At 39.3% G+C, this 26,218-nt stretch overlaps 1 protein-coding gene across 2 annotated transcripts in view; it reads right to left on the bottom strand.

Moving 5' to 3' along the window:
• Positions 1–26,218, bottom strand: part of TANC2 (tetratricopeptide repeat, ankyrin repeat and coiled-coil containing 2) — a 297,008-nt gene that overhangs the window by 38,503 nt on the left and 232,287 nt on the right. For both annotated transcript variants that reach the window (XM_044921763.1, XM_021678492.2), the window contains 3 exons: positions 22,913–23,079; positions 19,159–19,766; positions 4,943–5,051 (listed from right to left, as the gene is read on the bottom strand). In XM_044921763.1, coding sequence (XP_044777698.1) covers positions 4,943–5,051; positions 19,159–19,766; positions 22,913–23,079 — 884 coding nt within the window. The remainder of the gene's footprint in view (positions 1–4,942; positions 5,052–19,158; positions 19,767–22,912; positions 23,080–26,218) is intronic.

Below are 26,218 nucleotides of genomic sequence, written 5' to 3'. Positions count from 1 at the left end.
ACAAGAGAAAGGGAGGTAAGAACTGATGATACTGTAGATTGATTTTTTGGTGGGAGGAGGAGAGTGGTTAAGGGAAGTCACACTCAATGGCTTTGATTTACTCAGTGACTCATAAGTCAGGCTGTTTTTGGAGTTAGTCGACTTGGTTAGGAGCCAGATAAAAAAGAAATGGAAAAACGAACTGAGTAAGAATAGACCTTGGTAAATGAACTTCAATGAAATGGTCCAGTAACTGGACTACAAAGCAGCACTGAGGGTCCCAGTGAGGTTGAAGTAAATCCATAGGAAAGAAGCCTGAAATACAGAGCTAGACTCTAGGATTTGGAATATGAGCTTTACTTGTGCTTTGGACTTGCTCTGCTGATTTCTTCTGCTTGGTGGGGCTGACTCTTTTGCTTCTATGAGGTATAAGAGGAAAGAGTTTCAGTTTAGTTAAATTCATCTCAACAGACGTGATAGGCAGGATCCCATTATCAGGCAGGATATAGCCAAAAATAACATGTAATTAAATTCTGAGCTGATGGGTTCTTAAAGAGAACCCTAAGTTCAAATAACTAGAAAAAGTGTTTCTTTAGTATCTGTAACTACTGCTCAGGCAACAAGGGATCTCTTTTTGTCAGAGGTAGATGGTAATGGAGTCCCTTCCTTAAATATTTGTTAGAGTCTAAATTTACAACGCTGTTTATCAGCTGGGAGAAAGCTTGCTCAGTAGTTTTAAATACAAACAAGGGAGGCATAAAGAAATGACAGCAATCTCATCTTAGGGATCTTAGCTCTGGCTCACTTACCTTAAGATCATGGCAAAAACTTACCTAGGGGGCTCAACCAATGAGGTTCTTTAAGGCAAATTATTTACAAATATATCATTAGTGTCTCACCTATAGTTATCCAAGCATCTCAAATAAATCATTACTATTCTTACCTGACCATCCGTGTGGCCATTTTTGGTTATAATGAAAAGATCCTGGTAAACAAAGAGGTTGGCAAACTATAGCCTGGGGCTAAATCCAGCCTTTCACCAGTTTTTATAAATCATGTTTTACTGGAATATGAACATATCCCTTTATTTCTATACATCTTTAGCTGTTTTTGAATTACAATGGCAGAGTTAAGTGGTTTCAACACAGATTATATGGACTACAAAGCCGTATTTGCTGATCACTGCTGTAGAGGAATGCTAGGTAACCTCTGAAAAGGTTATATCACCATCTGGAATCTATGCTCATTATTAATTCTTACTATCAGGCAAGAAATTATTACCAATAATTTTGATCACAAAACCTTAGATATATGTCTAGTACTTTGCATCTTATAATGTACCTCTTCTATATATCTTATATCTGTGATCCTTATAAAAATCCTGAGAGTTAGATACTGTTACCATTTTATAGATGAGAAAACAGACTGCTTAAGTGGTAGAGTCTGTACTTGAATCCATGCCTTTTGACTGATGTCAAAGGATCTTTCTTCTACCTACCAGATGCCTACTTACAGCACCTTTCCCCCCTGGCCAACAGATCTGTTCTGGTAAGAAATGTTATAGAACTGACCAATCAAAGAAACATTTCAGAGGGCAGCATTTAGGCAGTTAATTGCAAGAGCACTCTGAAAGCCTTTTGGTGGCCAGACTCAATCCAACAAAACACCCTGCATTCCAAGATAGATTGAAATATCTCTGGCCACAATTCACAAACAGACTGCTTTCTTTTCATAGATTAAAAAAAAAAATCTAAATGGCAATTAGAGGACTACAAAAGAACTATAAGTGCTCAACACCATGGTCATTAGGGAAGTGCAAATTAAAACTACCGTGAGATACCACTTCACACTAAAATGGCTACAATAAGACAGACAGACAATATCTAACAAGTGTTGGCAAGGGCTTGAAAAAACTGGAACTCTCATACATTGCTGGTGGGAATGTAAAACGATGCAGCTACTTTGGAAAACAGATTGGCAATTGCTCAAAATTTTAAACACAGAATTACTATATGACCTAGTAATTCCATCCTGGTATATATCCAAGAGAAGTGAAGACATGTTCACATAAAAACCTGAACACTAACATTGTAAATGTACTAAGTGCCACTGAGTTGTTCACTTTAAAATGGATAATTTTATTTAAAAAAAAAAAAAGGAACAATCTGTAAGCTAACATTCATAGCAACATTATTCACAATAGCCAAAAAGCAGAAAAAACCCAATGTCCAAATGGTGAATGGATAAACTATGGTATATCTACAAAACAGAATATTATTTGGCAGTAAAAAGAATCAGTTGGGGCGCCTGGGTGGCTTAGTCGGTTAAGCATCCAACTCTTGATTTCGGCTCAGGTCACAATCTCAGGGTCGTGAGATTGAGCCCTGCACTGGGCTCTGTGCTCAGCGTGGAGTCTGCTTGTCCCTCTTCCTCTGCTCCTCCCCTCTGCGCATGTGCGCTTTCTCTACCCCTAAAATAAATAAATTTTAAAAAATCTAAAAAAAAAAAAAAAAGGAATCAAGTGGTGATATCTGCTACAACACAGATGAACCCTGAAAACCTGCTAAGTGAAAGAAGCCAGACACAGAAGGCCACATACCATATGATTCTGTTTATATAAAATGTGTAGAAAAGTCAAATCTATAGAGATAGAAAGCAGATTGGTGGTTGCCAGGAAGTATGGGGAGTATCCTGAAGTGGGCATGAGGTTTATTTTTAGGGTGATGGAAATGTACAAATAGTGGTGATAGTTACACAACTCTGTAAATAGACTAAAAGTCATTGATTTGTACACTTAAAATGGGTTACTTTTATGGTATATAAATTATACCTCAATAAAGCTGTTAAAAACAAAAGGAATGAAAAGAGCTCCTTAGCCAGTCAAATATCCAGAATTACAGGCCTACAACCTCGTACTTTTAAGGTGGTTAATGACATTGTACACAATTTTTCAGGAACAAAGATAAAACAAAGGGAATTTAAAATTAATTGGAAAGAAATATAAATTAGACTATATGTCACTGCTGATTGGAAGTTCTAAATGGTACTGGTTATAACCATAGAGTCTGTCTTTGCCTTTTCATGACCCTCAACTGATGGGGACTGAAAATTCTAGCAGTCTGGGAGAAGCTAAAGTGAATCAACAGGGAGCACTGGGCATTTAAAGGACCCTGAAAAGTGGACCATCAGGAAAGCCATAGTCCAAGTCTACATTCTTCAGGCCACGGTCATGTCATCACCATATGCTGCACACCCAAGTATTTATGGCCTGAATCACACACGGAGCCAGTCTTATCTCAGGCAACCATGTCGTCTGCAGCAACATAAGATAAAACCGTGTCAACGATAGGAGCGTGTGGTTTAAACGTTGGTTTCCATGTATTGGATATAATCACACTGGGTCAAAGAAATTTGATATCATTTATCTGTTAATGTGGCATTTGTTTATTTTATGGTACAGAAAAGACAGGAATCAACTTCTTTGCATCTGATCCTAGGCAGATGGTGAGGCTAAAAGCTTAAGTGTTTAAAGCGGTAATGCTTAATACTTATGTTACTTTCCTATCTAACTGAAGGATAATGATCTCAGAGTTTGTAGAAGTAGCAGAGACTTTGTGGTCCACTTGAAGTTGGAATGAGACACCTGGCCTGTTATTTTAGTCTCACTCTGCTACCGCTAAGTAAGGTCACTGGGTAGCGTCATTTTTGGTACAGCGATTTGTTAGATAAGACAATTATGATTCAAATAAAGGACTTGTCACCGTGGGTTCCACTTCTGTATGTCTGTCGATCGGGCTTCTCCGGCTGTGCGCTTATATACTGGGAAGAATTTACTAGGCTTTCGGAGCTGCCCTTAATGCCATCTTTCTCTCTGAAGAGAACTGTTTTATCTTCAACGGTATCCCTCGGGGGGTGGGGGTGGGGGGGGAAGTCCGACACAGAGAACATTTAAGATACTTGTATTTCTCCATCCTGAGGCAGGAAAAGCACTACTGGAGGTAGCAGATACAACAGCAAACTGTGGGCTAGAAAAACCAGGAGAACAAATTTCTTTCCCGACTTTTGTGCTTTATCCCACAACTGTTACTTAGACTCTAAGTTCCTTGAGATTAGGGACTGCTTGGTGGGGCTGACTCTTTTGCTTCTATGAGGTATAAGAGGAAAGAGTTTCAGTTTAGTTAAATTCATCTCAACAGACGTGATAGGCAGGATCCCATTATCAGGCAGGATATAGTCAAAAATAACATGTAATTAAATCTTTTTCTGTTTTGTATCCCTAGTACAATGCCTATGTAAGTGCTGAATGAACAGATGAACGCATACATGCACAGACAAAGTATGTTCTGTCCTCCGGCATTATGTGTCCACCCCGGCCTTGTGAATGCTGAGAGAGAGAAGCTGACGCCATAGAGTTCTTAGAAGTTTTGAAACTACTGAGAGAAAAACCAGGATTACAATTTGAATGGAGAATGGGGGAAGTAGCTCAGAGAAAGGTTAATGTTGGTTCCAGATAAATAGTTGGAAAATCGTAGCACTAGGAATATTAAAATCTTCATAAAACAATTATAAGAAAATTGAAAGAGTAACTGCTCTCAGTGATTTTTTTTTTTTTTTAGACATTGTGAAAATCTGCAACTAATTGCTACAGCGTGCCTGTGTTCAGGAGATGGTAGGTCATATATGGAGTACACATATATATGTGTATGATTCTTACCTAAATGATTATCCATGTATATGCTTCTTACCTAAATGATTATCCATGTACATTTCCTGAAAAGCCTAGCAATCTGCTAAGCTGGGAGACGACAAATGTGGTTCTCTTTTCCAAAGGCCTTGAGAGGGACAGGCCACATTTTATAACAAAAAGCAGGGACTACACTGAAATGAGGGTAGCTTCATACACAGTGTTAAGGAAAGCCTGCCGGAGATAGAAAGAAAAAAGCCTTCAACTTTTCTTAATTACCTTAAAAATGTGTGCTTTGAGGATGTGATGTCCCAGTTCAATAGTCTGCTGTCGGTTTAGTTTTCCCTCTTGGCGGGAAAACCAGAAAGCAAGTAATGTGTGACCACTCCTGCAAAGAAAAAGAGACTCATTTTAGAACTGTAATGCCCCCGTTCTGCATTGGGTGGGGGACTGTCCAGGTCCAGCCATACCTCCAGCAAAACTCTCTCTCATTCAACCAGTTTCTTAGAGTAGGGTACCTGCTGCTGGGCAAATAATGGATTTTGAAAGGTCCCTAGCTTTTACCAGTCCTTTACCCAGATCACATGTGTGAATATCACAAAATGTCATTTCTAGTTGGCTTACACCCATCCCACACACAGATGGCATTAAAAGATTCATTTTTTATTTTCTGTCTCTGTGAACTCTCCTTTTATTTTACCCATGCTTTAAATGTCAGTGCTCCTCAGGATCTCCTTTTTGGTCCTAGTCTGTCCTTGCTCCATTAGCTCATCCATCCTGAGAGCCTTCACCACCACTGTGTCTTCTTCTTGATCTAGACTTCCGAGACTTACACCAATATACATCCAACTGTTTGTTGGATTTCTCCACCTGGAGGTCCCATATACCTCAAGCTCAACAAGTCCCCAGACGGATTAACCACCTCTTCCCCAAGTGAAGTCTTCTTTGATCCCCTCCACCTTCCCCGCAGCTGAGAAACAGGGAGTATTTTCTTTTTGGTACAAGCATTATAGATTGTATATCTCTCTTGTACAGTATGTAGCACACTATTTCATGCTCTCTCCTCTACTTGACTGTAGGTTTCCTGACGGCATCCATTCCCCCTTCTCCTTGAAAATGGATCGCTAATCTCTTAAGAAAGAGAAAACTCTCTTTTCCGCCTCTGCATGTTGTCTTATCAGTCCATGATACTCAGATCTGCCATGGCTCTCTCGCAATCATGGGGTCATCTGGTCTGAAGACAAAGCTAACAGAAGGGCTAAACTAAGAGAACTGGAGAAAAATAGAGCCTAAGCCCTGACTGTACGGCATCAGAAGCTGCCCGAAGTTTGGACTTGTTATATGAAGTAATACATTTATACTTTACACATTATTGTATACTTCATACATTTATAAAATACATGTATACTCCATTTCGGTTGGAATATTCTAGTTCTTCTAGCTCAAAGCATCCTAATGATATATATTCTTTTTTTCAAAAAGATTTTATTTATTTATGTGAAGGGGGGTGGGGGGAGGAGCAGAGCGAGAGGGAGAGCGAGAATCTCAAGCAGACTCCACGTTGAGTGTGGAGCCTGAAGTAGGGCTCAATCTCACGACCCCGAGATCAGACCTGAGCCAAAACCAAGAGTCTGATGCCCAACCGACTGTGCCACCCAGGTGCCCCTGATATATTCCTTTAAGTGTGAATGTATGCATGCATGTGTATGTGTGTGTGTATATGTATATAACATGTGTATTTCTATTTACATTATGACAGAAATTCTGAGTTATTTATATTCCCTGGAGTGCCTAACACAGTGTATTGCATATAAAAATTCTCAGTAACATTTTTTGGAAGCAAGAGAAAGCTGGGTATTAAAGAAAGGGTGCTAGATCACCTTTGGGATATGCCTTCTTACCACATTTGCTCTAGCCTGTAGGAACTGCAGACACTTAGGACTAAGACTACTGCCCACCAGGTTGGTGCTCAGTAGAGTTCTTTATGCCACTGGTAACAAAACTCTTCTATTCCTTTCACTTGGAGTGTCACAGAAGAAGAAATGAAACCATTGTCTCAGTTCAAGTCTAATGAATTAGTCAAAAAGAAGGAAAAAAAAATAGCAAGTAAATTTTCATTGATAATACTTCCCTAAAAAGAGGCCCAAATATCTACTGGATGATTTTCTCTCACTGGCTACTCTGCCAGGTTTAACCAAATTTGGAGATACCTCACACCAAAGTCTGAAAAAACAAATACATTTTAAATTTATTCTTTGATTTTTTTTTTTTTTTTCAAGGTTCAGTAAAGACTCTGAAGACTAGAGGATGGGACAACTTAGCCAGGAATCATTATAAAGAGATTTCACTCCAAAAAGACTTTAAAAAGAAATTCTATCATGTTCTAACCTTGAGCTTCAAGAATTTCTGAATTCTAGTGGATACTATGCCAACTTATTTCACTGGATAAAATAACCATAATGGAAAGGAAGTTATTTAATTGAAAGAAAGTCTCAGAGAAGTGTAGCTTGCATGAAATCATCAGTACCATCCAAAGGTATGAGCCCAGATCGTTTTATATTAAAAAATCTGGAAATTGCTACTGAACTTTTATTTATCCTTTGAAAGCCCAATTTAGTTGGTAGGCTATTTTAATAGAGCACATTAGAAGATGACACGCAACATTTATGAAGTGTCCTATCTCAATTTCTCAAAGTCCTATCCAGTTATTAACACTGAAATTACTGTAGCCTCCCTGGTGTAAGAATTATTACTTTAAGTGACTCATCCATAGACTCAGCTACATAATACTAGAACCCCTGAATACAGGCCTCTGACCCACTACCTACGCTTCAGGCCATGCTCATCAGGGTTAAGATAAAAAACTCACATCTGACATGGAAATGAATTAGACACAGAACTGACGTTGCCCTAGTGCTTTCATTTTACTACCGTAACTAAGAAATCCTGGTAAAATGTTTGTATTTCTTTAGTACGCATTCCAGCTAGCTAGAGAGGATAGTGCTTGCGTTTACTGTTGTTGATCTGGCATGAAGGAGAAACAGCAAGCAACATGAATCAAGGCAAAGATGAAGGTGACTACTGTAGTTCATTTCCTTTTGGACACAAGCATATCACAGTATTCATGAAAGAATGGTTCTGATCAGTTCATTGGAGTTTATGGTGTTCAGGACATGAAGGAAAACAGCAATTTATATTATATGCTGGCACTTCCATCTGTCCCTTACTGTTCTGATAAGAAATGGCACCACCAGCTAACCTACCATCTGAATGTGTTACATTACACTTGTCTGTGTTTGTTTCTGTTTTCTAATTATTTGCTCACTTCCAAACCTTACTCCTTCTCACTCCTAGCCTCGCAATTCTGAGATTACCAGCAGCCTCTTAATTGGTTGTCTTTTAGCCTTTGAGCTTTATCTTTTTCTTTTTTCCCTCCAGCATTAGGCCTTATTGACTACCTCCCCTGGAACTCTCTTCTCTTGACATCTGTGACACCACCCGGGTACTTTCCCTCCCATTTCCTTCAGTGATGTAACTTCTCTGCTTTATTTCCCATTTCCTCTTATTTCCTAGGTCTCCTGGCTTCGGCTCTCACCGCGGTGACATCTCTAGCACAGACATATTGTTTTGCTTCTCTAATTGCCTGCTGGACCTCTCTTCCTTCAAATGATCATTCAAATTACCTGTCATAATGACACTACTTGAAGCTGAAGCTCTCCCTCAAAACCAAATCCATGTAGGATTTCTTTATTTTTTAATGTATTGCCAGTCACTCAGGCATAAAATCTAGCAGTTGGATTTCTCCTCTCTTTATACTTTCTCTCTTGGATAACTGCAAGAGCCTCCTTCTCTCCACTCCCTGCTCCCTGGCCCATGCCAATAATCTACAGTGCAGAAACATGACAAAAAGTCTGCTCAAAATTCTTCAATGACTTTATACTTCCTCCCATACATAATCTAAACTCCTTAGCATGGTATTCAAAGGCTCGCCATAATTTGTCCCTTGTCTATTTGTCTTTACCTTTTTACCTTGTGTTTCCAATTTCAGACGGAGTAAATTATTCTAGGTTTTCAAACACGCTTTCCCTCTGCTTGTAATTTTCTTCCCCTTTTAGTTGGTCAGGGCAAACTATTTCTCATTCTTGAAGTCTCAGTTCACACCGTCTCCTCTGTGAAGTCTTCCCTGGTCCCACCAGATAGACTCAGGGGCTCTTTCCCTTAGATTCTTGTACTTGGTACACATCCCCATCACACCTACTGCAGCACACTACCTGTCTGCACGTCAGTCTTCCCACAAGACTGTATGGAGGCTAGAGGCGCCTGGGTGGCTCAGTCCATTAAGCGGCTGCTTTCGGCTCAGGTCATGATCCTGGGGTCTTGGGATCGAGCCCCGCATCCGGCTCCCTGCTCAGTGGAGAGCCTGTTTCTCCCTCTCCATCTGCCTGTCACTCTGCCTACTTGTGCTCTCTGTCTTTCTCTCTGTCAAATAAGTAAATAAAATCTTTAAAAAAAAAAAAAAAAAAAAGACTGTATGGAGGCTGGAAGCCATGTTTTTCACACATGTACTCCTAGGCAATAGGAACACATATTTGTAGAATGACTGAATTAATAATACCATAAAGTTGCACACTACCTTATGGCTTTAAAACTACTTTAACACTTTTTTAGATTCTCACAAACACCTGTACTATAGATAGGACTAAATATTACTCCTAATACTATGGTGGAAGACGGAGACTTGGCAAGACTGAAGGACAGTTCCCAGCTCACATGGCTGGGATCAAAAAGAGCTGGGATGAGAACCCAGGGTTTTCTGGAATCTAGTTCTGTTAACACATTGACGAGATTCGCAACTTGGTTTTCATTTCTGTGAGAAATGGGCATATTTACGTGAAAAAGTCAACCAATATAAAGAACAGTGTATTCATTTGTATGGTATAAACCCTGAATTCTTAACATAATTAAAATCAGCAATTAATTTTGACATTTTTTGATTGGCATTTTGGGAGAGACTAGTTAAGAAACAGAGGGAACCCTCATCAGTGTGACATGAGTTTAAGCATGACTGAACACGACTGTCTTCCCTCTATAATTAAAGACAGTAGTAATCAAAGTCAACTTTGGTGTGGGTTCATATGTGGTGATAAAGACCAAATGGGGGGGGCAGTGGTGAAGGCAGAATTATTTTCACATAGTTTATATATAATGAGATCACCTTGTGATTCAAAGTTACATATCAAACTTCCCTGTCTGCATTCACCGTGCTGCCTCTTCATCTCTGAAACAAAATCAAAATAGACCTATGTTCAATTCCTAGTTCTGTCACTTAGAAGCTTTGTAACCTTGGAAAAGCTACTTAACCTCTCTGTAAGACAGGAATAGTGATAACGACCTCTCAGGGCTGTGGTGAGAATTAAGTGAGCTACATTAAGTGAGATGTATTTTTTATTTCTTTTATATTCTCCATAAGAACTAGCATAGTGCTATACTTAAGGAATGAATATTAACCACATGACTTTATACATATTGGAAGATAACTGTGTGCTCAAACAGAACTTTAATCTTTAAATGCGATACCTTATCCTGAACCCCAATCCTTACCCCTCTCACACCTTGACTCCACTACCTTCACAACCAAAAGAGAAATCCACACATCAGGTAACAGATATTGGGTATAGGTGCCATTCACTGTTAGTCAATGCAGGAAAACTTGGTAGCGTAATTTCAGGCAGAGAGGGGAGAGGAAGACAGAGTTAACTGGTCCCTAAGAAATAAAGTAAAAGTTAAGCTAACAGGAGGAATATAAATTTCTCATGTAGACCAGAGGTTTTTCAAGAGGATATTAAACTTTATATTTGGATGGATTTGCTTTTAGGTATTTTAGGGGAGAACCAATCACAGGTCAGAGTTGAAGAACCCTCCCCCCAGCACTGTCTCCTCTCCCCTATCCTCCTGGATGTATATGTTCTGACAAAAGGCAGAAAAGGTAGTATCCAGAATAGCAGAGGGTCGATCCTACCTCCATTCTCCTTTGCAGGCATCAGCAGCCCCTTGATACGGATTATTGGAGACAAGTGATGCTCACCCTTGGACACCGACAGATTACAAGGCAGCGAGGAGCTACTCTTACAGAATAACCCTGTTTCCCTAAACCTCAAGACTTCAGAGCTATTGAGTCTTTTAGAGGAAAAAAAAAAAAAAAACCCTTTATAAAGCAAGAATCACCCTCCCTCCCCTCCGCCCATTTAACGGTTTGAAAACTGAAGAAGAGTTGTTTTACACAAAATATATAATGGCACTGTGATTGTTTTTCTAATAGATTTTCGCTTAACACCCCAGGGAGACAGCTAGACTTAAAAGTTTCTATTTGTAGTAGGGAAACATGCTAACAAATGTTTAACTTAAGTATTTCCAGCATGGATGTTTTCTCCATTGTTCTAGTCGCAGTCACTGATATGTAGTCACAAAGATTTCATTAGCTCTTATGCTGCAAGTCGATATACAACCCGTGAGTGTTTCAGAGAAACACCACTTAGGTGCTATTCTTCTGTGCAGTGCTCAGATGTGCTAAAGTGGTATAGTTAGAGCCTGCTGCCAAGGTGCTGCTTACAGTCTAAAGCCAGCTCATCTATTGTGTAACTCGGGCAGAAATAATGTGTGTTGCTGCTGTGGAATGTCTTTATGTACAGAGGCAGATGTGGGGAATTATTTAGGGAGACCTAGTGAAATTGGAATTATGGGGCAGAGAGCTGCCTACAGAAGATCTGTGCTCCCTTTCACAGCCAACCCTTGCTGCTGGGAGGTGGCTACTCCACCAGGAACCTTGCATTCACTTACTCAAGTGGGGTCGTGGACGGAGTTCTGGCTAATGGAATATAGGCAGAAATTATATTCATCACTTCAGACCTGGCCCAGAAAAATTTTCTCCTTTGACTTCCGTGACCTTACTTTCTCTTGTTTCTTCTAATATTTCCCTTGCAAATGATTAGTTTATCATTTTCCCCGAGCATTTAAATATAACTATTCTGTTTTCACGCTTCTAAACTTCCTGCTTTATACTCTTCACTTGGGCGATCTTGTTTAGTCCTACAACGTCTGCTGTCACTTATTTGCTGATGACTTCCAAATTCATAACCCTGTGCTTTGACTCTTCTCTTTCCCTATTTTTCAGGCACATTTCTAAATATACCTGTGCACTTTCCTTGGAGGTAATTCATTAACAACATGTGCAAAACAGGACTCACCTTCTCCCATTAATCCTATTATTCTTCCTCCTGCCTTCGCTCATGCTAGAAGCTCTCCTCCATCAGAATGCTCTACATTGGTCAGTAGCTTCACTCCCCTCCAAAAATATTTGAGGTAAGTTCTACAGTCATTTTTGAGCCGTCCACCCTCACTGACTAAACACACAAAAAGACCAAGTGCTTCTGAGTATCTCCAAAATGTCTCTCCTACATATACCTTGCTCTCTATTCTCACCTACACAATTGCTATAAACTTCAAAACTAGTATCCCTACCTGCACTCTCTTCTCTTCCTCAACCCATCTTCCACACACCACTCGTCAGAACTATTTTTCACATCAGAGTTACTTGATCTTGTCTTATTCCTTACATATGGTGACAGAGTGAACAAAAGACACCGTTGAACTGTCAGGAGAGTTTCTCAAATATTTTTAGCTGCAAGCTTAAAATTAGTACCACTTATCATTCCTTTGTTTCCTTAATCCATTATTTAAAAAAATATTTACTGAGTGCTGACTGTGTGCCAGGTACTGTATTAATCATTAGGAAGCCCAAGGTGAGCATGATAGAAAAGGCTCCTGTCCTCATGAGCTCACTCACATTCTGGAGGAGAAAACGGAAATATAAACAAGTATTCACATATAACAAATTAATAATAGAGTGTGACAACTCTTAGGAAGGAAGTGTATAGGTTGCTATGCTAAAACAAGGAGGGACTTACTTATATAAGGTGACAAGTGGAAGTCTCTCTGAGGAAATGGCATTTTAAGCTGAGATCTGAAGGAGGAGTGAGAGATCTTGCCATGTGATGAGCCAGAGAAAATGAGCTCCAGACGGCGGGAATTGTTAAGTGCAAAGGCCCAGAGGTGGGAGAGAGCTTAGTAAGTTCTAGGAATTTGCAGGCAATCAGTTATGACCAGAATATCATGAATAAGAGGGAGAATGAATGAGCTCAATTTAAAAAGGTGGGCAGAAGATATCTTTGTTATGGAGGGCTTTGAAGTAGCCATTAAAGAATTTTCAAGAGGAAGTTATATGGTTGGATTTGTGCTTTAGAAAAAATGACTGCCTGCTGGTGGAGAATGGATAGAGGGGAGGCTCTCCCTAGTTAGGAGGCTAAAGCAGTTCATGTGAGAACCTAGGGTGTGGTCTGTAGAGGTGGAAATAAGTCCGTGAATACTTACGAGTAAAACTGGAACGGCAGAGCCAACTGAATATGCCGATGGCTGAATGAATACATGTGAGTACATGTCTCACGGCTGTGGGTTCTTACGGTTGAGAGGATGGAAGCCTATTAGTGCTGATTTTACCAAATGTGGAGCTCTAGCTGCTTTTGAAAGTCTCCAGAGACAGCTGAGTAAGTTGCTGTACTCACAACAAAGAAAATGTGCTGTCATGTCCCCCTAAGCTGGTGGTAACTACTTCTGATTGCTGTGCCATTAATCGTGGTTTGACAACCTAGGAAAGCCTGTGGGATTCCCATCTTTTCATTCGGCCAGTGTTGCTTCAGAGACTCATTAATAGGACAAATTAGCCTCTATTTCCTATGCTACTTTCAGTACCAAAACTTTTCCTTAATCACCTGCTCTACTTCCCATTTTAGATTTTTAGGTAAGTTGTTTTAACCAGCATTTGCTATTCAGGGCATACCCACTTAAAAAAAATATATATATATATATATACACACACACACACACACACACACATACATATATACACGTATGTATATACATATATCTATATATTTATATATAACTATTTTTTTTAAGATTTTATTTATTTGACAGAGAGAGACACAGCGAGAGAGGGAACACAAGCAGGAGGAGTGGGAGAGGGAGAAGCAGGCTTCCCGCGGAGCAGGGAGCCCGATGCAGGGCTTGATCCCAGGACCCTGGGATCATGACCTGAGCCGAAGGCAGACACTTAACGACTGAGCCACCCAGGCGCCCATATATTTACATATAACTTTAAACATATAAAGCAATATTACTTTCTTGTAGCAAAATCAAATATAGGACAGTACAAGTCCGTTTTGTGTTTTCTTTCGTTGACTCTTCTGCATGCCTTCCAAATCATAAAAGAATGCTCTCTCTCCATCTTATCATAATAACTATTTCTTTGTATATTTATTAACTTAGCAAACTTCACATGAGTTTTTATGACAGTAAGAATGACTACTAGCTTTTTCCAAACTTAATTTTGGATTTGGAAAAGGGAAAAAAAAAAAGTGTTATTGTTGAAGGCGTAAGAGTTTTAAAGATGGGAACAGTATGCCTATTTGACTAATAGATGTGGGCCCCATGATTTATACGGAGAGAAAACAAATTTGTAAAGTTGAAGGACATTCATACAGTTGGCAAACTGGACGTATTCCAAGATATACATTAGATTTCATCTAATTTCTCCCTTGCTAAATTAAATCACAAAACCATGACCTTAGGTCACTAGAGTAATACTTCAGATATGAGTCGCACATTTATTCTTGATGCCAATAGGGAGTCAGAAACTGGATTAGATAATAAGGGAAAAAATTTATTGGCAAATTAGACAAATCTCTAATAATATGACATATCAATGAAATCTCTCCTTGGAAAGTACACATGCAAATTGTAACATCAGAAGACTAATTTCCCCTCAGTGATAGAAAGGAATTAGAAGTGCAGCAGATGTAGACCCAGCACAGAGATTGGAGAGTTAATATTTCCAGGCAGGTAAGATCATCTACTAAGTCAAGTGCCAGTAAAGGATGTACATTGCCTTTTTCCTTGACGTAACTCTTCCAAACCTCCTAAGGGCTGATGTGGTTCCAGACCCTTTTTTCCTTCCCATGTTCCATCACTGCTGAATTCTTTCCTAATGCTTTTGGAAAGCAGAACCTATTCCCAATTTAAGTGTTTGTTGTGGGAGCCTGCAATGGCTATCAGTAGTAACCTAGAGTTTGTGCTTCAGAGAGGGCAAGGTTAAATGTCATCCTGCCCGGAGGCCCATGTTTGGATTAAAACAGTATTAAAGAGGGCACGTTTTGCATGGAGCACTGGGTGTTATGCACAAACAATGAATCATGGAACACTACATCAAAAACTAATGATGTAATGTATGGTGATTAACATAATAAAAAAAATCCTCGTGATTATAAAAAAAAAAAATCAGATCACCTTAACTCTGCAACTCACCATTCTGTGGTTATTTCAGACCCATGTATTCTATAAGAAGGCAGGCTGTGCAGGTCCTCTGCACAAAGTTAGTTTTCCCTTTTAGGGGGAATGACTTCTTTTTGCCTTAGGAAAATTGCTTATTCTCCTCTGACAGTCTGCTTTGTGGCATGGATTTTGGAGCATCAGGTCTCCAATGTGTAACTCATGGACTAATATGACCAAAATAACTAGGATAAATCTCAACACACCATGTATTATATCAACTCTAGTCACAGAGAGTCAAGTAAATACTCAACTATCCTCAAAAGGGATTTGTGTAGCCCTTCCCCCTCCTTTTTCACCTGCCATAAAGTTTGCTTCTCTTAGTTTGAGGAAATCAGGTCAACCCAAATCAGGCTCCCAAATCGGAACTTCATTAGGTCGTAGCAGTTCAGTACTCAACAAAGTTCACAAGCCTCATGTGTTTTATTCAAACACTTAAAAATAAGGCAACTGAGTCTTCTGATCTTTATATAAAGATCTTATATATATATACTCCTATATATATTTATATACTTAAATGTTGATCTGTGATCTGTTCCTATGGAAGGGGAGGCTAGATACCAGGAAGACAAAGATAGTGAAGAAAGGAAACAAAAAAAGAGTGGGGGTTCATGCAGGGCTAGCCTAACGCTCTGCAGAAATATTAAGCTGCACAGGGCCAGCAGCCCCCAACTGTTTACTCTCCCAGCCTCAAATTTCAACTATCAAAGTCATGAATAGGTTAGATAACAAAGACTGATGACTTGTTTTCTCAAACGCCTTACTTGAAATGCACAAGTCGCTTCAGATGGGTTTTCTATCTCCCTCTTATTAGCGTAATAGCAGAGATTAGTTTATAAGATTAGTGAGTTAATCTGATATCTCAGTGCCCGAGGGAATAAAATATAAAATGGATTAATTTCAGAGTATGACAGGATATGACAGTGATGAATAGTGGGAAATGGAAAGCAGGATAAAGTGGTGAGGTCTAACGTTTGTCAGGGCTTCAAGAGGCATATTTTCATCCAGAATGCAATCCAAAGTTTTAGAAGTTCTGATGTGATAAATTTTTCAGTGATGCTCTGCTCACAGTTTGATACACCCACACACACCCATCCTGTTACCAAGCTGAGAAAAGACATCTATAACTCATCTCTTTCTGTGACAGTTATATGTTTATGCAACATTAGGTCATTCTCTCTGGGATGTCAGTTCTCTGACATCCTGGGACAACAGGCCGTCTGATATTTAAAATAAGGAAAACTCTATCTCAGCTGTAGCACTGACCTCTGGCTCTGCTATTTCCTCTTTCCAGCACCATCCTCAGATTATTGACTCTCTTCAGCTTAGCATAAGTACCTCCGTGGGTGGCCTATTTCTGATGAAGATCAACTACTTTTTGGCTTCAGTATAGAATATTCTCGTCTGTGTCTAATTCCCTAATAAGGTCAGCTAGTTCAGGGTGAACGAGTGAGTGTTGAAAGCCAAGGAAGATGGACTAGAAGAGACAGAGATGTTCTGCTGCCTCTGAGAGTTCTCCTTACACCGAGACAGGCCTGTCAGCACTGGCTTACATAGCATGATTTCAGAGGCACAGAGTTGGTCCCTCTGGTCTACGGAAATACGTGTGATGCTCTAGACAGAAACTGGGGAGAAACAGAAGAGCAGAGGGGAAATGTACAGGAAGCAGAGGCTGAAGGCCACAAAGACAATCGCCTGCTTTGGAAGAGTCCTGCTAATCAGACTTGCCTGAAATGGAAAGCAATTATAGCCAATTTCTTTGAAAGGCCAGCTTGGGCTTTGCCCATAGCATTAAATTCTTAGTGAATTTCTACCTCATTGACCCAGGGGGGCCTCAAACTCTGAGATCAATACTTTAGTAACAAAGCTGGTGCCAGACAGTGCTGGATAGAAGGCTGGATTCCAACTGAAATGTAAAGAAGCTTTTTTGGTAATTCCTGGTCCTACTCTTTTATTCTCTCTGCCATTAAGTGATATATGATGATCCCTCAGCAGCTCTGTGTGTTATTCAATCACCAGGGAACAGACCACACAGCATCTGAAGTTAGAAGTGTTTGCTTATGCCAGTGTATCAGCTTGTTGCCAAAACGCTTCTGGCTAAATCATGTTGAGAAGACAAGCTTGTAAAGTCAGGATATGGCTGCAAAATGCCATATTTTCTCCTCTGGGAGCCCCTGAGGGTTTTATCTGTTGTAAGGACACTGTTAATTCAGTGGGAGCCTGGCTGCCTTGTACTTCAGCATTCAATTCTCTGAGATGTTCCAGGAAGAGAGAGAGAGATCAGCTGGCAAAGTTTCTCTGGAAACTGATTTCAAAGTGTTCATGAGGCAATTCTAGATTGGTTCTTTTTATTAAATATGTGGTTTCCAACTCTATGTATTTAGCATAGTAGCAGTACTAGTGGGATTTATAATAAAATACTCTTGGGAATGTCATACAATTCATAGAAGAGACTCAGACTCAAGTTCTGTTTTGTTTTTTTTTAAATTTTGGGGCCCCAAATGCTAATAGCAGAGGACTACTGTTGCCTATCCAATTAGCCACAGGATTTAGTTAAGGTATATCTAAAGGGTCTATTACTGCAAAGGGTGGGGTGGCGGGGGAAGAAGATTCCTTGAACACTTTCTTTGTACTCTGTGCTATTTTAGGAATTATACTATACGACCTCATTTAGTTTTCAACAACTTTAGGAATTATTATCTCTTTTACATAGATAAGAAAATTGTCTCAGAAACATAAAACTCTCCAAAGGTCACAGTTCCTAGAAGAAACAGAATTTATATGCAGGTAATGACTCAAAAACCTATGTTCTTTCCACTGTAGCTTGTTTCTTTAAAAGTTTCTCTCTCAGGGAAAATACCACAGAATCTACTGCCTGGCTTAATATCTTCATCAGAATCTGGAACTAATTTTCTAACAAATTGGCATGTAGTAGGCTGAGCAGCATGCCCACAAGCACAGTTGTGTCCAATAAGGCCGGGTGAAGAACACGCCAGGGGAGAAATAAAACCCCAGCGTGGCCAGAGAGGTTTAGCCTCTCTGATGAGTCACGGTCGGAGGCACAGCCAAATTTGGCCTCTCTTCTTTCTGAGCCAGAATAAGCTCTGCATTTGCCAGCTCTGTTGTTGGTGTCTTCTTTGTTTCCCGGAAGGCAGGGATATATGAAAACACCAACTTTGTTAAAGGAGTAATTCTTTTAAAAAGGTAGTGTGGAGTAGAAAGCACACCCCACTAGGATGCTAGAGATCCAGGTTTTACCCAAGAGAATGGGAAACAGTTTCACACCTAGTCTGGCTTGTTGAGCTGAGAAAGATTGTTAAGTCAGGGTCAAGCTCATCAGGCAAGAGTGCTGGGCGTGCATGACTGCAGGGCAGGGAAAGGTGGTACATACCACATATCTACCATTCTTTTTCTAGTCCTTCCTCCTTCCTCCTATCTATTAACTTGATGACTTCTGGCACTGATTCAGCATCTTAAGGCCTTTGTAAAATGGGGACAATGGCAACTTCTTCATCTACAGGGAGAGCAGCTAGGCCAGCTGATCTCTTCAGGTCTGTTTCAGCTGTGAGGTTTAAGATTCCATTTTCCAGCATAAACCTTAGCACTGGATGGGCTTTAATGGGGTTAGTCACTGGTGGCTTTAAAATTGATATGACTTTTAAAAGGGCAACTGCAATTTTAAAATAATTCTGGTTTAAGTCAAAGAGATGAACAATATATCAATTCTTTCTTCATATCGGAAGAACACTGAGGAAGTCTATGAAATGGCTAAATTAATTATAGCCTGGGTTCACTAGCACAAAGAAAATTATTTAGGAATATATAGAAAGGTAGGGGGGTATTCTAAATATCTATGCAGATTTTGAGTCTTATGGAAATAACCTTGTGAGAAAATAAAAACCTCATTACAGCCTTGTCTTGAGAAGAAACAGAGATGATGTTTCCTTTGTGTGAAATGTTCAATGAAGAACACTTCTCACTGCTTTCAATACCCATGCTCCATGCAATCAATACAAAATAGGCTCAGAATTGCTTATTACAGGTCTATGGCTTACCTGGGATCACAGAGAAATTTGGTTTTCTCTCCTTCTTCTCTCCAGATAAGCCATTCTCGAAAAGAAGGATGTACAAACATACGAGTCATGTCTCTGCGCTTGATTAGGAACATGGAGAGGTTCTCCATTCTCTGCTGAAAATCCTCCCATTCTAGGGTGCCTTCAATGCTACCAGCATTGATGGCCTGGAAGATATGTTCATCAGTGAGTGGGTGCAGAGAGGCCACTGCCACATTCAGGAGAGGCATCACCCGGTCAAAGGAAGACTGGGTTGGGAACTTCATATTGCACTGGAGTAAATAAACCTCAGAGAGCGAAACAGGAACTACTTTGTAGCTAGAGCTCTTTAACACTAGATAGCCTTTCTCTATGAGGTCAAATGTGAGTTTCAGGTATAGATAGGACCCTTGACTGAGGGTCTTGAGGTGAGAACTGAGTTTGCCAAATGTAGTATTGTCCATTTTGCCATTAAGTGAAATGTTATTCTGGATCTCTGAGCTGCTGTGTATCCGGTGCAGGATGTAAGCCTGCAGATCCTGGTCTATGGCTTCATTCTCTTCTAGTCGATCCAAAAAAATCCTATGGAAAGGCAGCAGCTTGGTAATTTCCTAAAACAGATGGAGAGAGAGAGAGAGACAGAAAGACCTTCAGTTTCCCCTAACTCTTGTGATACACTCTGAGGTCCACACATTTATTCTAAACTTCCGAGTGGCCAAAGAGGGAAATATGATCAAGTATTAGTATGCATAGGTTAAAACAAATTTGTTGCACAGAGGGGACACAACTTTTCCTAACATTGAGACTTGAGATAATTTTTTATTGGTCTTGACAAAGGGTACTTTAGGAGTGATTTAACAGTCAATATTCTAAATTACACCCCTAACATAAATAGAAAGTGGAGTGCCATATAACTCTTTTTGTTGTAATCTTAGTGTAAATCATGGCATAACATCAAAGTACAATTCAGTAAGAGAAATGCACAAGGACTCAAAGAACACCATATAAAAATGTGCCTTTCTAACCTTCCTAATAAGATGACTACATTTTAGTGAAGACTTTTTGGAGATGCTTAGCCTAAAGGAATACTTCTAATATGCTTGGTACACCTTGGGGATCTGCTTGGAAATTATACTGGGGAAAGGTGATAGGGCTTTGTGGTTACTTATGCTCTGGATGCCATCTTATCTGCACACAGACTTTGGTCCTGCAAGTATCCTCTTTCTTCTGCATCAATTTCTTCTTCTTTACTGGATCACACAGACAAATGGCACCACAATCCCTCTCCCCAGCTACTATCCTAAAACTCTGTCCCCATTTTTAGCAAAACTTCACAGAAGAGTTTTCTCTACTTCTCTCTCTTGTTCCTCCTTCCCATTCTGTCCTCTCTTTGTTGCAATCAGATTCAACACCGCCTCATTTCACTGAAATGATTCTTGTCAAGGTTTTATGTAATCTTCACCTTGCCTGGATGAGGCCTAACCTGTGTTTCCGGCTTAGTCCTCTCCCCTGAGCTCTCATTGTATACGTTGGTCTACTCGACATTTACATTGGAATGTTGTATAGACAAACTTCACATGACTAAATCAGAACTAATGAATTTTGCCCCCTGCCACAAAACCTTCCCATGTCAATGAACCGCATTACCACCAACCCCACCACCAAATTATAGGCCTCTATGATCTTTCTCTTTTCCTCATACTGGCATTTACCCAATTGTGCACCAAAATCCCATGTTTTGCTTTTGAATCTTCTCTCTTGACCACCCCACATTCAGCCCATCATTAAGTCCTTTTGATTCTCCTTCATAGTATAGTCCAAATACGACCACTTCACAGGGTCCCTACCATGACCACTCTAGTCTAAGCCTTTCCCCTATACTGCTCCTATTCTCCATCCCCTACCTTTTATTATCTTTGTGGCCAGCAGCCAAAAAATCTTTTAAAAAGGTAAATCAGATCTCATTATTCTGCCAGGCTCCTGGGAGAGGGCTTTCCCATGGCCCTATCTAAAATAACTATAATTCCCATTTATCTGTTTATCCTATTTTATTTGTCTTCAGAACACCAATACTACCTAAAATTTTAATATATGTTTAATTTTTCACTTAGTTTTTGTTTGTGTTCCTCACTGGAATATAAGCTTTATGAGGGCAGGGATATAGTTTGTCTTGTTTACTGCTCTATCTTCAGCTCCTAGAAAGTGCCTGACACACTTGAAGTACTTCAGAAATGTCTGTGGAAATAATGAATTATCAAATATGAGGGTTCTTTCTTTTTAAAGACCTGTGAATTATTTCACTGTCAGAGCTGAATGAAAATAAGAAAATTCTTTGTCAAAGTGAATGAAGTATCTGGGAAGTTATACAGGTCTTGATTTATGAGGACACTGAAATTTTGACTTTGTAGATTAGTATGTATAGTAGTACATATTTTTTCCTGTCCTTTGGCACAGCTGAAAAGTTAAAGTCATCTGCTCATCAAGTCATACTTAAAATGTCTTTTGACTCTGCACATGGCATTATGTAAAAATACAAATGAGGATAACATCTCCTAAGCATACATTTAGTAAAACTAGTCAGAGATTGTGTTCCTGGAAGTTTCTTCTTTTCATCCTTCATTTTTAACAATCAAGTTACTGACCAGTAACAGTAGATTACATAATTTTTAGTTGTAAAGATGCATTTACATTGATTCATCCACATTCTTTAATTTAAATTACTTTGAGATTAACAACAAACATCTGCAAGGTGGTGGCCAGCATTATAAGTATAGTTTCTGATTGAAGAAGGCAGCAAAGCTAATTGGTCAACATGCAGAAATACTACTAAGTCCCTGGGAGAGGGGAAAAAGAAGGAGAAACTGTTTTCTGTACACTATTAATTATTACAAGTGGGTTGTATCGAAATAGTGGGATAGGTGTATAATATGTGAGACTTTGATGTTCAACAAACAAGGCAATGGTTAGGCAAAAAAAGGTTGCAAAACTGTTCCAAACCAAGTATGAAAATGTAAGGAATAGGGGATACCAACTCAGCTACAACGAGAACAAGGTTTTATGTAACCTTGTGAGAGATTAGGTGAAGTTATTTATCCTTAGCCCATATGTCTTTGCAGGCTCAGTCCCACATTTCTAGTCCTTCTTCTAGGCCATTAAGTGATCAGTGAGTGAGGATGGAAGGTAAAAAAGATAAAAAAAAAATCTTATCTCCCAGTTGTAGTACATTTAATCTAAAGCCTTAATGCTGCCAATATTTCTTAGAGGACGGCATACACCGTCCTGTTATAGAAAAGTTGTCTGACTTGAAGCAGAGGTGGGAAGGAGAAAATCTGACTCTAAATGGTAGACAGAACTGGGTTTTACATGGCATTACATGATAAAAAAAAAAAAAAAAGTAAAACAAAACTCAAACAGCAAATTAGAGTGTTAGGGATATAATTTGCATTGCTGTGCTCAGGACAAAGTCTAGAAAAATGGACCTTCTTTTCATGTGATTTTGAGGGACACTTTATCAAAACTTATCCAGAGCAATGGGAATGGGAATCTGAACTAAGAGAGTCATACACAGAGACTGGACTGAGATCATCTGATCTCTCACTCTCAAAATATACTCTTTGGGAATTATTCTTGCTAGTGCTCTAGGACATGGTAGAGGTTTAAAAAAACTCATCACTAAGGAACAAGGATCTAGAACTTTTTCTGTTTAAGCACTCTCCAAGAGAAATAATATATGGTCCCAAAGCAAACAAACACATACCTGTAAACTGGTCCTAACTGTTACAATTAGTTTGAGCCAAGAAGGAAATTTTCCAATCATTTTACTCAGAAATGAAACAATTGTGTCCCCATAATCCGGTTTGTGAAATTCTGCTTCATTTAATCCATCAATTAGGATGATGAAATCTTCATCTGGGATTTTTCTCTCTGAGACAGAAAGAAACAGATTACTTAATAATTACCAAGTGGATAACTGAGTTCTTTTTGGGTCTTTCATCACGTATCTGTTTGGGGGAAAAAAAAAAATTAGAAAAGATCTCTTATGTGTTTACTAAATGCTCAGGGTACATAATTTATTATAAAGACAAAGAATAATTCATCTAGTGAATTCATTTTGTTTTTACCAGAGGTGAAAGTTTTGTTACATCTGTAATGTATGAAGTGTATGTATCATCATCATCTCCCCCATGTTATCATTTGTGAGACAGCCTGACCATGACATTTGTGAAAATTTGCACATGGAAATTCATTTTTCTCCCATACTTGAAAATGCTGAAAAGAATGTGTTGGTTTTTTCTATCTGATAGCATTTAAGAGAACAGAGTCACATGTTCCTTTGGGAACCACCCCCCCACTGGCGCCCCCACCAAAAAGGTTTAATGTGAAGTCCAAAACAGTATATATGACTTGATGTGAATGTGTAGTGGGAAGGAAGGGTGTGGAACAGAGAAAAGGAATCCCAGCCAACAGAGAGATCTCAACTAGGCAGGTTGGATCCCAAGATCTTACAGAACTAGCAGCTTCCTAGACTATACCTAATGCAGCTTCAATGGGACCAGACACTTGTGTGATCTTCCCAGGAGGAAGGAGTCAATGGGAAAGACAAATGCCTCCCAGTTTTGTGTTTAGTTCCCTCCTGAACTCTATACTCTACTCTCCTAACTTGATAAAATCGGTTGATCTTTAGGGCGAAGCTGTAGAAAAAGGCTTGGTGGGTTTTCAGGCTTCCACTCTCGTTAAATGCTTAGTGATTCTTGAACCACAGTGAACAAATTAGAGGTTTAAAAAACCCCAGGTTGAATGCACACGTTAGTACAAATGAATTTCAAGTAAGTAGTAAAAATCACTACATTTGACCCTAAACAACATGGCTTTGAATTGCACGGGTCCACCTACATGTGGACTTTTTTAGAGAAATACAGTACAGTACTGTAAATGTATTTTCTCGTATGATTTTCTGAGTAACGTTTTTCTCTAGCTTATTGTAAGAATATATTACATAATACATACACCATACAGAATATGTGTTAATTGACTATGTTATCGGTAAAGCTTCAGGTAAAAAATGGGCTATTAAAAGTTAAATTTGGGGGGGAGTCAATGTATGCAGATTTTTGTCTCTGTAGATGTCGGTGCCCCTAACCTCTGGGTTGTTTAAGGATCAAGTGTGGTTAGTATGACGTGACAGGTTCTTAAGGGAGGAAAGCAGGGGGAAGAAAAAAGTCACTGAATACCTGAAATGGAACACAGGTTACATCTGAGGAGGAAAAGAGTAAGTTGGGGACAAAAGGAAAAGTCTGTGGACTTCTGTACAAGATTGGCTCTTTTAAAAGAGTCAAGACCCATCAAAAATACATATTTTGGTTTTCTATTTGAAAATATGCAGATTTTTTTCATGATTAATAAAACTTACTATTTTCCCCCCAAAGTACAAGCTTTATATTTATAGCAACTTAATTTCAATATTGTAAGGACTATAAGTCAGTTCTCAAATTATGAAGAGTTTTAACTATTACTTTCAACTGGTGACTTTCTGAAATGAACTATGGATTCCAGCTCTATTAACAATGATTACTAATGAAATGACATCCTTGATGACATAGTACTAAGAAAAAAATATTATTCCTAAGAATAGGGAAGTCCAAAGAATTAGGGAAGAGAAAAAAGTTGTTTGGAACTAATGGACTGACCCACAAAAGTGGGGGCACCATCACCTTGCCCCACCAAGTGGTGTGCTGAAGCCATCCTGTACTGGTCCAGGAGAACCCACTGCAGTATTTTTAAAAGCTGGTTGTTAAGCAGCCTGGTAGCCTGAAATTAGCCGAGGTGAGAATATTTATTTACACAGTGCAAACGAGCAAATACTACAAGCTCTCCTTCTCCAGCTGGCTTTTAAAATTTTATCAACACACCACTGCCTGCCCAACTTCAATTATACCTCTCTTAACTTCACCCAGACTCCTTCATCAGAAAGCCAGGATCTTCCAGTGGAGAAAAAGTCTGGTGATAATGCATCTGCTGGGATTTTCTTTGGGAAAAACATTTCAAACACATTCTTAAGCATAAAGATCAAGAACATGCTCTAAATTGTTATCTAGACATTTTAATGAATGAAATAATTCCATTGCTGATAAAATCAAATTTTCATTTACATAAATTCCCAGTAGATTATATTATTCTTGCCAAGAGTAAAGCAGACAATATATCATTTCTTTTTTTTAAAAAAGGAAATATGTCCCACTTAAGATAATTACATTGTTCTCAATCTTGGCTATTTTTTCCTTTTTTTTGGAGATTTGCTTCCTTGAAGAAGTTACTTAGAAGTCACCTATTAATATAGGTGATATGAAGGAAGTATCAAAAATATTTCATCTGTTGTTGGCGGGGATGCGGAGAAAGGGGAACCCTCCTACACTGCTGGTGGGAATGCAAACTGTAGCCACTCTGGAAAACAGTATGGAGGTTCCTCAAAAAGTTGAAAATAGAGCTACCATACAATCCAGCAATTGCACTACTGGGTATTTACCCCAAAGACACAAATGTAGGGATCCGAATGGGCACGTGCACTCCGATGTTTACAGCAGCAATGTCCACAATAGCCAAACTGTGGAAAGAGCCAAGATGTCCATCGACAGATGAATGGATAAAGAAGATGTGGTATATATATACAATGGAATATTATGTAGCCATCAAAACCCCCGAAATCTTGCCATTTGCAACAACGTGGATAGAACTGGAGGGTGTTATTGGGGCGCCTGGGTGGCTCAGTTGGTTAAGCGACTGCCTTCAGCTCAGGTCATGATCCCGGGGTCCTGGGATCGAGTCCCGCATCGGGCTCCCGGCTCAGCGGGGAGCCTGCTTCTCCCTCTGACCCTCTCCCCTCTCATGCTGTTTCTCTCCTGCTCACTCTCTAATAAATAAATAAATAAATAAATAATCTTTAAAAAAAAAAAAAAAGAACTGGAGGGTGTTATGCTAAGCAAAATAAGTCAATCAGAGAAAGACATGTATCATATGACCTCACTGATATGAGGAATTCTTAATTGCAGGAAACAAACTGAGGGTT

The sequence above is a fragment of the Neomonachus schauinslandi genome, chromosome 15 (assembly GCF_002201575.2).
Source record: "Neomonachus schauinslandi chromosome 15, ASM220157v2, whole genome shotgun sequence".
In the NCBI taxonomy this organism is placed as follows: Eukaryota; Metazoa; Chordata; class Mammalia; order Carnivora; family Phocidae; genus Neomonachus; species Neomonachus schauinslandi.
Note: the sequence above shows the minus strand (reverse complement) of the source record. Positions and strands in the feature narration are given on the sequence as shown.